Source organism: Podarcis bocagei (genome assembly GCF_964188305.1).
Source record: "Podarcis bocagei genome assembly, chromosome: 14".
Lineage (NCBI taxonomy): Eukaryota > Metazoa > Chordata > Lepidosauria > Squamata > Lacertidae > Podarcis > Podarcis bocagei.
Genome location: NC_138139.1, coordinates 11,115,061 through 11,129,957, shown reverse-complemented (window position 1 = coordinate 11,129,957; position 14,897 = coordinate 11,115,061). Strand labels below are relative to the sequence as shown.

Below are 14,897 nucleotides of genomic sequence, written 5' to 3'. Positions count from 1 at the left end.
TATACCATCTTTCTGCCAAGACATCTATAACATGCTTTAGGACATGATTTTAATGTTATATGTCACTTTCATCTTTTAAAAATAGAAAAGCAATTAAGAACTATAAATAAAGTTTAATACAGTGGAACATTCTATTAAATACGGTTCTTTTTCAGAGGCTTGTATAACTCCAAAATATTATTATATTGCTGAAAGGCATTGTTTAGGTACCTCCCTAAAATGTATTTGTCCAGCTCCAGGGCTATTCAGAGGATATTCACCCTGCAAGATTTGTATGTATTATGAGATTAGGACTAAGGGTCATACACTAAGAAGTAAGGTTTGAGTGCCAGGGACAGGGACATCCCATATTAAAATAAAACAAATAAAATATGGAGTGGGAGTTGGGGCGATGCGTAAGCTTCAAACCCACTCCTTATTTCACAGCACATGCAAATTCCGGTAAATGTTAACTATATGAGCAGACATTCATTCTCTGAAGTTCGGATTAGAAAGAATTAGTCACTCACTGTGTTACCCACTCCTCTCCACTTTTCAGAAGGATGCAAATGAACAAGAAAAAGGGGAGCACCCAAAGGTGATGTTCAGCTTTTAAGAAATACTATTCGGTGAAGTGAATATTGCCTGAAATATTTTTATCATTTTTATCATTTCCTTTTCTTCCAGCTAAAGGCCAACAGTTCGACCCGCCATATTTTAAGGCTAGGGTGGGGTTATTATCTTACATTTGTAATAAAACTACCTTAACAACCAACATTTCCCTGCAAACCCCTGGCTTCACTTTGGCAAAGGCAAATCAACTAGCAAAAGAACCCTCCATTAGACTTAAAGTAACCATGTTCCTGGTCTTACCTCCATTATAGGATTGGAAGCCAATACTCTCTCTTCGACATTAGCTTCACTTGCAGACCCGCTTACAGTGGCAAAATATCTCATAGCATATTTAGCAGAGACTGTTTTTCCAGCTCCAGATTCTCCACTTACAATAATTGACTGGTTCCGTTCATCTCTGAAATGGAAACAAATCAGTTTCAGTCGTATTAATGGTCATCCATCTTGACTCGGACGTGCATATTGTGTTTGGGACAACGTGCAAAGAAGACACAATCTAAGAAAGTAGAAGCCTAAAAATTGTATAAATGTTACTTCAAAGGAGAAGAGCTTGTTTACATACATACATACATACATACATACATACGTATGTACAGGTGTTTTTCATATGGAACTTAGAATAGCAATATTTTGCATTCAAAAGTTCCTTATACAAAGCATCAAAACATTTCACCAAAGATAGCAAATCAGTAACTCAGCTGTATGAATCTACAAGAAATGCAGGTGTGGAGCTTTTTTCCTATTCGAGACATGAGACTATGCAAGAAAGAATACTTTTGTATTCTAATCTTTGAACAAAATATGTATTTAAACATTAAAACAAAAAGCTGCATTCCAACTGCCCTCAATATCCTAGATATCAGGGGTTCTCAAACTCCCCAGGCTCCACTTGAAGAGGGCTGAAAATTACTGAGGACCACTGGTCATAAAATGACTGTCAAAGAATGGCAACAGATGGAGGCAGAGTTTGGCATAATCAGTTGGCAAACACTGACATATGCCTTTGGAAATTGCTTCTTTATCCTCTCCCTCAGCTCATCATGCCCCTTTTGACGCCATCTTTCTCTTTCTCTCTCTTTTCATACCCTCACACTTGGCTGCAAACTCTGACCATTTCCTTTCTTTCCTTCTCTCTTTTCCCTCTCCTCCTCTTCAACTTAGCATGAAACATCCTTGCTTCCACTTCCATGTAGACAGAAGACTCCATGGCATTTGAGGCTGGCATAGCCTAGTCAGTAGATCATGAGATTCTTGATCTCAGGGTTGTGGGTTCGAACCCCACATTAGGCAAAAAAATCCCTGCATTGCAAGGGGGTGGAGTAGATGACCCTTGTGCAGTGTTCAAAACTCCCACTGTTCTAGGTGCATTTTGTGACCAGTAATTTCATTAGCGCGAGCAGTTTCTGAGCTCTGGGCGCAGTACTGCGCATAAGTTTTCAAATTAAAACTGCAAAGTGGAAGGAGAGGAGGACCTTTTTCTGCTTCCCCACTTCCAGCTACTCTCTGAAGACTGGAAAAGAGACTCTCTTAAGAATATATGGGGGGTGGGCAGGTGAAGGACTAGACCATGTGAAAAATGAACATAATATTTTAGCTGCAGGTCATTCATTTTCAGCTCTGTATACTTGTTATAAAAAGCGTGCTTAGACATTCTGTTGTTGCACCCATAACCTAGGTTTAAGGCACTAGCTTTAGGTTTAAGGCTCCTAGCTTTCATATCTCAGTTTTTAACACTAGCTTTCATATCTCAGTTTTTAACACTGCCCTTGTGGTCCCTTTCAAGTCTTCAGTTCTGTTATTCCATGGGTGAGGGATGGAATGCAGTGCAGAAGCCCATCTGAAAGGGAACCAAGGGCTATTAACTCACAGTCTGAGAAACACTGCACCAGATGGGTTTTTTCCTTCTCATTCTGATTACTATTAAGCAACTAAAATCGGAGAATTGGAAGAGACCCCAAGGGTCATCTAGTTCAACCCCCTACAATACAGGAATCTCAACACGTGGTCAGTCTCCCATCCAATTTGAAACCATACCAGATGTAAAACTGTGCTAGCAGTTTAACTGCTGCACCACTAGGAGGGGCCAATGGGAGAGTCTCCCACATGTAGAAATAATCCACGCAACTGTTCTTTCCAGTGTGACAATTAGAAATATGCACTGGCAGGTCAGGATCAATGGGAGAAAGCAAACAACACCTTGACTTGATGATACTTTCTTCCCAGCAGCAGAGAGTGCCACCACAAAAATTCTGTCTCCCCTCCATCATGGAAAGAAGGAAGTGAAGGGATGAGCTTTAGGAAGTCCCTGATCTGACTCAAGAATCTTTGTTGTTGTTTAGTCGTGTCCAACTCTTCGTGACCCCATGGACCAGAGCACGTCAGGCACTTCTGTCTTCCACTGCCTCCTGCACTTTGGTCAAACTCATGCTGGTAGCTTCAAGAACACTATCCGACCATCTCATCATCTGTCGTCCCCTTCTCCTTCTGCCCTCCATCTTTCCCAACATCAGGGTCTTTTTCAGTGAGTCTTCTCTTCTCATGGGGTGGCCAAAGTATTGGAGCCTCAGCTTCACAATCTGTCCTTCCAGTGAGCACGCAGGGCTGATTTCCTTAAGAATGGATAGGTTTGATCTTCTTGCAGCCCATGGGACTCTCAAGAGTCTCCTCCAGCACCATAATTCAAAAGCATCAATGCTTCGGCAATCAGCCTTCTTTATGGTCCAGCTCTCACTTCCATACATCACTACTGGGAAAACCATACCTTTTACTATACGGACCTTTGTTGGCAAGGTGATGTCTCTGCTTTTTAAGATGCTGTCTAGGTTTGTCATTGCTTTTCTCCCAAGAAGCAGGCGTCTTTTAATTTCATGACTGCTGTCACCATCTGTACTGATCATGGAGCCCAAGAAAGTAAAATCTCTCACTGCCTCCATTTCTTCCCCTTCTATTTGCCAGGAGGTGATGGGCCCAGTGGCCATGATCTTCGTTTTTTTGATGTTGAGCTGAACGTTTTCCCCTCAGCTTTTGTCAAGGGCAGATATTTAAACATCCCCAGTAATGACAGACATTGTGAATGTTCTTTGAATGTGCCGGACACTGTAGAACCTATCATTTTCTACTGTCTATTGTACAACCAGCTACGCAGACGCGTGCTATCCCATTTTTTGGGTCGTCTAACATCATGGCACAATGAAAATATCAGATTTTATCTGTCTGACATTAACCCCGAAGTAACTGTAAGGGTGGCTGAGTTTTTGTCAAGAGTATCTCTCAAAGTGGTGAATGGCACTATTGAGCGGGGGGAAATCCCAATGAAAATCCTCATTATTATATATTTTACATGGCTGTTTATTTGTATATATTTTAAATTTTTTTATGTAGATGTTTTATGATGGCCTATACTTGCAATGCCTAATTATGGCTTGGCAAAGTAAGATGCAACCATCAGAAAGGAAGTTGGCATGCCCATTCAGGACTTACTGCATGCCAAAGACAAATCTAGGTGGACCCCAGTACCTGTTTCTATGGAGCCCAGGAAAGCTGAATGGCACAACAATGTGATGTTGACTTGGTGACGGAGAGACCTCAGCGAAATATGGCAAGTATTTTTACAAGTTAGTTTTCCATGAGGTGTGAACGGCTCCTTCTCTCCTGCAAGTCTTCAACAAGCAGGAGGAAGAGAAAATGCACAATATATGTTGAAATGCAGGCTTAAGAGATTGGGGTTTCAGAAGGAAGGTTTGTAAAGACATCCACTTCATGTTCAAGCCTGAGATCAGCTCTCGCAGAAGGTGTGAAACCAGCTCTAACTTTTCCCATATTAATACACTGCATGCAATCTCAAGTTAAACATGCCAGGGCAGATTTGTTGAAAAAATAATAATGCAGATGTAGGGGCAACTAGTTATAATAGGCTCTGGGGAAACACACAATTGCTCCATGTTTAAAAGGGGAAGAGTGAAAAGGAAAGGAGAACATAAACAAGACAAGGATTAAACCCAATACAAAACCTTATTAGAATACACAGTGCTTACAATCAGTACATAGTTTTTAACAGGCTGGGACCTTGGAAAGTCTAGTATACCAAGATGGTTCTTCCTCTAGGTTAAATAAAAGACAATTTCCTAAAAAGTCATTTTGATAAGGATTTATGTACAGTGGTGCCCCGCAAGACGAATGCCTCGCAAGATGGAAAACCCGCTAGACGAAAGGGTTTTCCGTTTTTGAGCTGCTTCGCAAGACGATTTTCCCTATGGGCTTGCTTTGAAAGACGAAAACGTCTTGCAAGTGTTCTGATTTTTTTCTGCTTTCCCCCTCTTTTTCTAATCCGCTAAGCCGCTAATAGCCTTTTAGCCGCTAATCCGCTAAGCCTTTAATAGCCGCTAAGCCTTTAATAGCTGCTAAACCGCTAATAGCGCTAAGCCGCTAATAGGGTTGCTTCGCAAGACGAAAAAACCGCTAGACGAAGAGACTCGCGGAACGGATTAATTTTGTCTTGTGAGGCACCACTGTATTACTAATGGAAACATTTGAGAGGCACTCTGTAGTCCCTTCAAAGCACATTAGCACTCTTTACTAACATCAGTATAGGCCCCCACCCCACCTACACACACACACACACACACACACACACACACTTTCTCTCACCAGGGCTATGCAGAATACACTATTAAATTCCCTGTATGCAGCCTATTATAACACCCTCTGGCAAGTACCTGGCACAGACAGCCTCTATATAAGCAGAATCAGCTGGTGCTGTCTATTCCGCAGTTAATCTCTATGCTAGACAGGAGTTCATTGTGCATTTTCGTAGCTTGAACTTGAACTTTCCCCCCAGTCCAGGCTTAGAAGGCTTCATGCCACTAGACTCACGTGTCATTTTTTATTCAGAAAGCTAGTTTTCGTAATATGAAACACGATTCTACAATCCGGGACAATTTAATTATATTTATATTTAGGATATAATGTCACACAGACTCTAATAATCACTTATCAGAGCAAAGACTATACAGTGGTACCTTGGTTTACTAACTTAATCCATTCCAGAAATCCGTTCTTAAACCAAAGCATTCTTAAACCAAGGCGTGCTTTCCCATAGCAGCGGGGGACTCAATTTACAAATGGAACACACTCAACAGGAAGCAAAACATGTTCTTATTTCAAGGCAAAGTTCACAAACCAAAACACCTACTTGCGGGTTTGCAGAGCTTTTAATCCTAATTGTTCATAAACTAAGCTGTTCTTAAATCAAGGTACCACTGTAATTGTAAGTGATTATTTTTGGAATTGATTCATGAGTAAAACTGCACCTCTCAGTATCTAAGGTTATAGAATACCTGTAGTCTTAGCCATAGACAGTTTGCCAAGCTTGGAGGCATGAATCCTGAGCCCAGCAGCAATCTAGACACAGAGTCAAAGGTTGCATAGACACCAGATAAGGTGCTGGACCAGTTTCTGCTGGAGATCAGGAGACTTCACTGGTGTCTTCTCCTGAGCTTGAGGGACCCAATGGCTTTCACAGTACCTCCCCTTAGGTACAGCAGCACAGGATTGATCCTATGGTGCAGAGGAGGAGAGCCTTCAGATCAGAGGGCTGCCCTTTTAAGAAGCTAAGTTCTCCAAAAGGAGGTGGAGCCTGTGGGAGATAGCCTTGGTGGGCAGAGATCCAGTTTGCTTTCAACCTCTGTCCAGCAAAGGTAGGCCAGGAGTTACAGAACCACGGATAGCTGCGAATGAGCTACTGATAGAAGGGGTGCTCAGCACAATGGGAAGCACGCAGCGATAGTCCAGCATCAAAACCTGTGGGAACTGGAGACAAGACTAGACAAGGCATCAATCATGCAACTAGCAACTGGATGGACAGCAATCTTATTTTATTGCAGGCAAGGAAATGGATAAAAACTGGTAGATATGCAAAATCTAGTGACAGGTTTTTACAAAGGCAACTGCACTGCTCTTTAAAGAAGTCTGCATTTCTGTTCAAGCCCTTTCAAGTCACAATTGTCTTGAGACATCCAGTATTTCCAAATCCTTCCTTGTTGCTTTTAAAATTAGGAAGAAGAGAAAGGCTAGGAACTGAAGACAAATGATGTGGTAACACTGATGAAACCAAGCAGTTTGGAGGCTGGTCAGTGCCTGAGTGTGAAACCCTAGTGTGGTGCAATGGTGATAGTGCCAGACTAGGCTCAGGGAGACCTAGGTTCAAATCCCCACTCAATTCCAAAGGTCAGGAGAGCCTACTGGATCACACCAATGGCCCACCTAGTTCAGCATCCTGTTCTCACAGTGGATTCAAGAGCACTATCCCCTTTTGCCATTTCCAGCAACTGATAATTCAAAAGCATTACTGCCTTTGACCATGGAGGCAGAGCATAAGCATTCCTAGGACCCATTGATAACCTTAAAGGTAAAGGGACCCCTGACCATTAGGTCCAGACATGGCCGACTCTGGGGTTGCGGCGCTCATCTCGCTTTATTGGCCGAGGGAGCCGGCGTACAGCTTCCGGGTCATGTGGCCAGCATGACTAAGCCACTTCTGGTGAACCAGAGCAGCACACGGAAACGCCGTTTGCCTTCCCGCCAGAGCAGTACCTATTTATCTACTTGCACTTTGACGTGCTTTCGAACTGCTAGGTTGGCAGGAGCAGGGACCCGAGCAACGGGAGCTCACCCCGTTGCGGGGATTCAAACCGCCAACCTTCTGATCGGCAAGTCCTAGGCTCTGTGGTTTAACCCACAGCGCCACCCGCGTCCCTATTGATAGGCTTATCCTCCACGAATTGTCTAATCCTCTTTTAAATATTAATCTTAATCTGTAACACAACCTGGGACCTTAGGGTGAAAGGCAGGTAATAAATTGCAATATAATGATAATAATAATAATAATAATAATAATAATAATAATAATAATAATACAGCAATAACAACAACAACAACAACAACAACAATAATAATACAGAGGAGGAGGTCATCACTGCCTTGTTGGTGGCCATCACTATCTCCTGTGGGAGCAAGTTCCATAGTTTATGCTTTGTTTAACTATGATGACCCTTGGGCCAGTCACCATCTCTTAGCCTAAGCCAGTGTTTCCCAACCTTTTTTGGGCAAAGGCACACTTGTTTGATGAAAAAAATCTTGGGGCACACCACCATTACAGCCCCGTGATGTCAGCGCGCAGCGTCACGCTGGGAGGGACGCACGAAAGTGTAAGTTTCAATTTTTTTCCCTCCCCCTTGCCGGGGAACCTCCAAGCTTTGGGGGTGGGGGGGGGGAGGAGGCAGCAAAGCGAGGCAGGAAGGAGAGCGCGGCTTGGCTGGGTGAGCTTTGGCAGGGGCAGGGAATGAGAGCCGCGAGGCGGGCGCTGCGGACGGAGGCGCTGCCCGCCGAGCTCGCAGGCAGCCAGGCAGGCAGACGGCGAGAGCCCCGCACTGGGCAGCCTCTCCTCGCCGCCGCCCCGCCTCTCGCCGCCCGACTCGCCCGCCTCCCTCCAGGCAACATCTCGCGGCACACCAGGCAACATCTCGCGGCACACTAGTGTGCTGCGGAACAGTGGTTGGGAAACACTGGCCTAAGCTACCTCAGAAAGTTACTGCAAGAATGAAACAGGCGAGAGTTTAAGCGTGTGTTCATTTTTAGCTCCTTGGAAAGAAGTGGGTTAAAAAATGTAATGAACAAGCAAATTAGATGCCTACTATCTTGAAGGAAGACAGGATGTACTATTTTCTAATCTGTTATTTGCACTTATCATTCCACTCCTGTCATCTTGCTTTTCTTCTGGTGTTTTTAACGAACATTCTGCAAACAAAAAAAGTCTGAACTTGCAATTTATTGTCTTGCTTTGTCTTCCAGTCCACTGCCTCTAGAACATAATTCTTATAAAGTACTTTCGGGATCTTGTCAATTACTTTCTTCATAAAATTGACCATTAAGATCCTTAATTGATCCTAAGCCACATCTTTGCACGTCGTTACACAGCAAGAAGAAAGCTTTGCCTTTTGCACTGGCCTGTGCAATAAATTGTGGTCCAAATAGGATAATTAAGTTGTACTCTTCCTTTCAGAGATGTGGGGAGGATGCATTAGCTATCAGGTGTCATAAGATTGATAGATGCAGCAGCACTCAGTAAGCATTATGATTAGCCAGGTTAATTTTGAGATATTGGGTTATTACTGCTTCTAACATGGAGGCAGAGCGTTGCCATCACGGCTAGGAACCACTGATAGACATGTCTTCAATGAATTTGTTGTCTAATCCTCTTTTAAATATTAATATTAATGTTGTGTTTTAAAGGTTACAACCACCATTTCAATTAATTCAAAAAGTATTTGCAAGGCAAACTGGCCAGAGCTGATCAGCAGTTTCCTAGAACATACACCACCAATAAAGTTCACTTACACAAAACTGCCATGTACAGCTTGTCTAGGAAAGGAGCTGCGAAATTGATTTCTCTACAGAACAATGAATTATGTATGTCACCTATGCTCCACATCATTGGTAGCAATAAAGAAAGTATTTTGTAGGATCTTACACTAATGGTATTATACATGAGCTTGAATTAAGTATGTCCATAGTAGAACTCCTAGAAGCAGCTATGAATAAATTTCTGAATTTCCATGCATTTGGTATAATGTGATAATTGTTTTTAATGGCCAGAAGTAGTATGAATGAGAGACTTGCACCACAAGTCATACTGTATTTTAAATAACCTAAAGAATTGTGATAATAGCACAAAAAGTAATTTGGTTAATCTTTTTAGAAAGTGCTTAATAGTATTAGCAAAAAAATAAATTTAAAGAACCCTAAAGCACCTCCAATCTAGAAGTGATATATAAAAATGAATGTCCTAACTAAGGTACGATCTGGTACTTGCATGTGTTTTTTTCTTTTTATCTATAGGATGGTGTATACAAAAGACTTTTAAAAGAAATTTCTGTGCAGTTTTTGTAAAGGCCATTAATATTTAATAAGCTAAAAAGATATTAAAGCTCACAGTTAAACACCACTGATTAAGACATGATTGCTCACACAATTCAAGGTATGGAAAGCATGGAAATCTAAAAACTTGGGACTAACTTGCCTCTGCGTATTTTAACATTACCTAGTGGGAACCAGAAAAGGGCTAACTCTGATCAGGCTGATCAAGTGCATTGTTACAGTATGGTTTTAATCACAGAATTTGAAGATATCTAGTCTCTTCCCCTGTCGATACCATTAGGAAATTTCTCCTAGCATTTATCCAAAATCTGCTTCCCTTAAAGTCTGCTCCATCTTCTGTGTGACCACTGTTCAGATAGAGTCAACGATCATGCCTGCCCTTAATCTTATCATCTGCACAACTGTACAACTGTGCAATACTTTATAGTGGAGAATGCAAAAAATACTGCTGAGCAATAGCTGGGCTGGTGCTGGTGATATACGGCCTCAATTAGAGAACTTATTCACCCAGTCTAAATTTTTTTTTAAGCCTTTCCATTGGTGACATTTCCATTTAAAGAATGAATGATGTTTTAAAGCACACAAAAATTCTGAACCCGTCCCCCTCCAAAAAAACCAAAACACCCAGCAGCAGCTACACCCCTCATCCAAAAGGGGTAGCTCACCCATCTGACACACCCAGCTTCATCCACTCAACATTTCCCCAGGTGATCTTTTTTTCTTCAAGATGCAACAGTTTAGAGAGCAGTTCTCTTACACAACCCACTGAAATGAAGGGGAGCCATGCAAGACCACATTTGTCCCCAGCGTTTCAATGGAGACTGCACAGGAGAAGTTCCCACTGGATTGGGGCTTTAGAATAATTTAAGGGTGCATCAAACTTGGACCACTAACCCTAAACAACGGCACATGCTACTTAGCATAAGTGGGGTTTACTTCATTAGTAACGGGTTTATAAAAACATGTCCTAATTTTAAGCCCACTCCTCCGGAAAAACTGCTGACCGCAAAGACTGATAACATCTGGAGCAACGAGCAAGAGCTGCTTCTGAATCAAACCTGTCAAGGATTTAGTGGCGCCCCTTCCAACACGAAGGACTGAAGCTCCTTAGGGCTATTAATCAATCATGGCTTAAATGCAGCAGATGCTTGATAAAAGCTCTAAGCCAGCCTCCCACAGCCTGGTGCCCTCTACATGTTGTGGACTACAACTGACTTCAGCCCCAGCAAGCATGGACAATGGTCAGGGATGATGGGCGTTGCTGTAGTACACAATATCTGGACAGTGCTACACTGGGGAAAGGCTGCGCTAAGAGAGATTTTATGGAACCGTATGCATTTTCATTTGGCAGTGTATCATTTCTCCCTCTCCCACATTCTACTCACAGACACAGCTGAAATGTGCAGAATGAACAACCGATAATGTACAAACACTTTCTACAAAGCTAAGCACACATGCAAATGGAAATAATCAGTATCTTCAAAATCATGACAGATTGCATCCCGGACAAAAAAAAAATGAGCCAGCAAGATGAAAGTTACTCCCTGAGGATTATTTCGTTGAGGTCACTGTTGCAACAGTCTGCTAATTCTCAGTGAACAGCTTCCAGCGGGGGCACCTCATATGAACTTCAGGATCCAAAGCTAACCACATTTGACCTCAGTCTGTGTGGAAAGCAACTGGCTATGAGGGGTCTGCATAGCGTCTCTGCTACAAAATCAGACAGAAAGCAAACTCGGAAGTCCTAGCCCAGTGCAAATTGTATAGATGGTTGTGAGTTCATTTAATTTTCTCTTCATTCTGAAGCTTAGGCACAATTCCCAGCTAAAAGTGGCTTTCCATGTCCAGCTGCTATAACTTTTTGCCCTCGGTAGAAGGAATGTGTGAAAATTGTCAAATTCAACAATAGTTATCAAATTCTAGGATATTGACTGAAAAATAATAGATGACAAAGATTGCACATTACAGGGTAGGCCTTTGAAATGGCGGGGTTAATTGCTGCTCCAACACGGATTAATTCAAGCCAAATCCTATTTCATATTTTCCTTCCTCATGGCAGAATTGATATTCAAACCTAAGCCTCCCTGCTCCTACTCCAACACTCAGCCTTGATGGCTCCTGATGTTACACCATAAAAAGGTCAAAGATAAAGGTAAAGGAAGAAGAAGAGCTTGGATTTGATATCCCGCTTTATCACTACCCTAAGGAGTCTCAAAGCAGCTAACCATCTCCTTTCCCTTCCTCCCCCACAACAAACACTCTGTGAGGTGAGTGAGGATGAGAGACTTCAGAGAAGTGTGACTGGCCCAAGGTCACCCAGCAGCTGCATGTGGAGGAGCGGAGACGCAAACCTGGTTCACCAGATTACGAGTCTACCGCTCTTAACCACTACACCACACTGGCTCTGGACCCCGGGATGGTGCCTGTAAGATAACTTTTCAGATCAGTCCTACTTCTCAGTGTGGTTTCCTACCCTTCCGCAAGCCAAACCATAAGCATGAACAGGTGAATGTAAAGGTACTCAAAGGAAAAATCTTGACTTCTCCCCTGGTCCTGGATGCACTCCCCAAGGCTGAACCATGGTGTGGCTCAAAAAATACATTCAGACCCATGGTTATGGTCTGTCTCCTCCAGACAAATGATGAGCAATAACTCAAGAACAAGCCTTGGCTATAATTTATTGTTTGTCTGGAGAGAGACAAGCCATGAGCCTCAGTTTGGATGTAACACTAAGCCAAATTATGGTTTCGCTTTGAATAGCAGGGTCAGGGGAGGAGCAAAGCGGCCACGATTTTTCCTTGGAGAACCTGCATGGTCTCGCGCTCATGCTTAGCCATGGTTTGGCAGTGTGTTATGTGATATCTGGACCTCTGATTCTTGACATTGTCTCCAATAGCAGCATGCCAGGCGTCCTGTAAAGCACATAAAAATGACCTTTCTCTGATATCCTGCTCACCTAATGATCAAGATACTCTGGAGTTTCTACTCAACTTGCATGACTAATATCTAGTCAGCCCTACATTTTTATTATGACCCTGGTGATCTACCTAAAATTTAAATATACATTATGTGAAGCAGCAATTGCTTTTGTTAGTCCCAAGCCCATCAATAACATTGAATGATCCAAAGTTCTAGTGCTTCAAGAGTAAATGAGTTTCTCTCTGTTAATTCTCTGTACACTGTTCAACTACTGCATATTTTTGAAAGTTGTTTATTTGCTATACATTTACTAAGGTATCCAACCAAGTTTTGGGCAACCTGTCAGACATTTCAACTGGGATTATTAACAGTTAACCCTGTGATATTTATTACAGCACACATGTAAGGAAAATCCTTTCAGAACCTTTCCGCACAGAAAACACATATCACAGATGGAGCAAATTATGCTATTGTGACAGGAAGAAATAAAGCCTCTTTCACACAAACCTGGCCATTTGTTTATATGCTTCCTCAGCCACAGCAAAGATGTGGGGATCCATATCCCCCATGTTCTGGCCACTGTACGCATTGATGATATCTTCGCCATAGATAGGCAGTTGTTCATAAGGATTTATGGCTACTAAAACTATACCTGCAAAATAAAATTAGGGGGGAAATTATGAGATATGTTGTTGGCAAATATTAAATAGAAAAGAAAGTGGGGAGTTCTGTTTTACAGAAAGATTTGTTCTGCATGAAATTGTTCAAAACTTGTTTCCGCCCCTTTTTTATTTGTTTCATGAAAACAGAGGTCACGAGGAATATAAAGCTAAACAGGTATATAGGTGACCATTTATCACTCTGAAAACCATGCAAAGGGTGACTAATTTCCATGCAGAGTGTCAGCTGAAAGCATTTTCCTAGCTTCTGAGTCTTCATGACTTACAGTAGGTCACAGCCCACCTTAAAAAGATTTCAAGTAGGTGATTGGCTGGGAAAGAGCTGTATTACCTCCTTCTGTTTCCCGCCTACTCCAGCCCCTTTGACTTATCCACAGACTAGGAGAGATGAAGATTCTCAGCAGGCAGGGTATCCGATTTCCAGTTCAACAGTATCTCAAGCAGCAGGGCTGAGAAAGACGTCTGCCTGAGACCTTGGCAAGCCAGGGCCAATCGCTACAGAAGGCAATAGTGGACTAGAGGGGCCAACAGTATGACACAGGGTAAGACAGGCTCATGTAATTACAGTGGTACCTCGGATTAAGTACTTAATTCATTCTGGAGGTCTGTACTTAACCTGAAACTGTTCTTAACCTGAAGCACCACTTTAGCTAATGGGGCCTCCTGCTGCTGCCACGCCACTGGAGCATGATATCTGTTCTCATCCTGTAGCAAAGTTCTTAACCTGAAGCACTATTTCTGGGTTAGCGGAGTCTGTAACCTGAAGCGTATGTAACCCGAGGTACCACTGTATAGTCCAAATGAAGGAGAGATACCAGGATCTGTGTAAGAGGTGCTGTAAGACATTTTGGACATCAGAGTGTTTATCTCAGATTTATTAGATAACCACCCTGTTTGTCAGCTTTCAAAGGGGCTATCGGAACTATATGCAGGCAGCCTTTCCAAGAGCCCTAGGCACATTCTACACTCATCGGTCAAAAGTAGCCATGTTTAGCCAAGCTCTGCCTGTCTGATTCTAAGAGCTCTTCTACAGACAGGCACACAATGCAGCAGACCACCTTGCTTCCGCAGCTGATTTTCTCTCCACTTACCAGCTAATTTCCCCTGGGAGTTGGAAGGCTACGCAGAGAGATACAGGGACAGAAACAAAGAGGGAGATAAGTAGCGGGTGACGCCTGCTTCCCCCTAGGCTTACAATCCCCATTAACTTTCTCTGCCTTCCTCCCTTCAAAACTCTCACCAGCCAGAGTTTGGCTACATGTGACTAAATGTAGTGAGTGTAGCAAACCACAGGCTCTAAGCTACGGGTAGACAAACTAAGGCCCGGGGGCCAGATCCGGCCCAATTGCCTTCTAAATCCGGCCCACAAACAGTCCGGAAATCAGCGTGTTTTTACATTAGTAGAATGTGCCCTTTTATTTAAAATGCATCTCTGGGTTATTTGTGAGGCATAGGAATTCATTCATTATTTTTTTCAAAATATAGTCTGGCCCCCCACAAGGTCTTAGGGACAGTGGACCAGCTCCCTGCTGAAAAGGTTTGCTGACCCCTGCTCTGCTTTAGAGATCCAGCTACCTTTTTCAAATGCTGTTTATTCACTTAACTGACTGCAATGCCTTATAACCTTTCCACAGTTTTCTTTCTTCCTATATTGTTTCCTCAAATAGCTGCCTCCACATGATCTTTCATGTGGTCCAAGGAACACCAAAATTAGGTGTGGGGAGAAGCTCTCCAACAGCAGATAGTTAGTAG

General features: G+C 42.7%; 1 protein-coding gene across 5 annotated transcripts in view; it reads right to left on the bottom strand.

Annotated features, from left to right (window-relative positions):
• The window catches only part of MYO5A (myosin VA), a 128,142-nt gene that overhangs the window by 78,859 nt on the left and 34,386 nt on the right, over positions 1-14,897 (bottom strand). For all 5 annotated transcript variants that reach the window (XM_081169970.1, XM_081169969.1, XM_081169971.1 and 2 more), the window contains exons 4-5: positions 12,973-13,117; positions 853-1,009 (exon numbers count right to left, since the gene is read on the bottom strand). In XM_081169970.1, the coding sequence (XP_081026096.1) occupies positions 853-1,009; positions 12,973-13,117 (302 nt within the window). The remainder of the gene's footprint in view (positions 1-852; positions 1,010-12,972; positions 13,118-14,897) is intronic.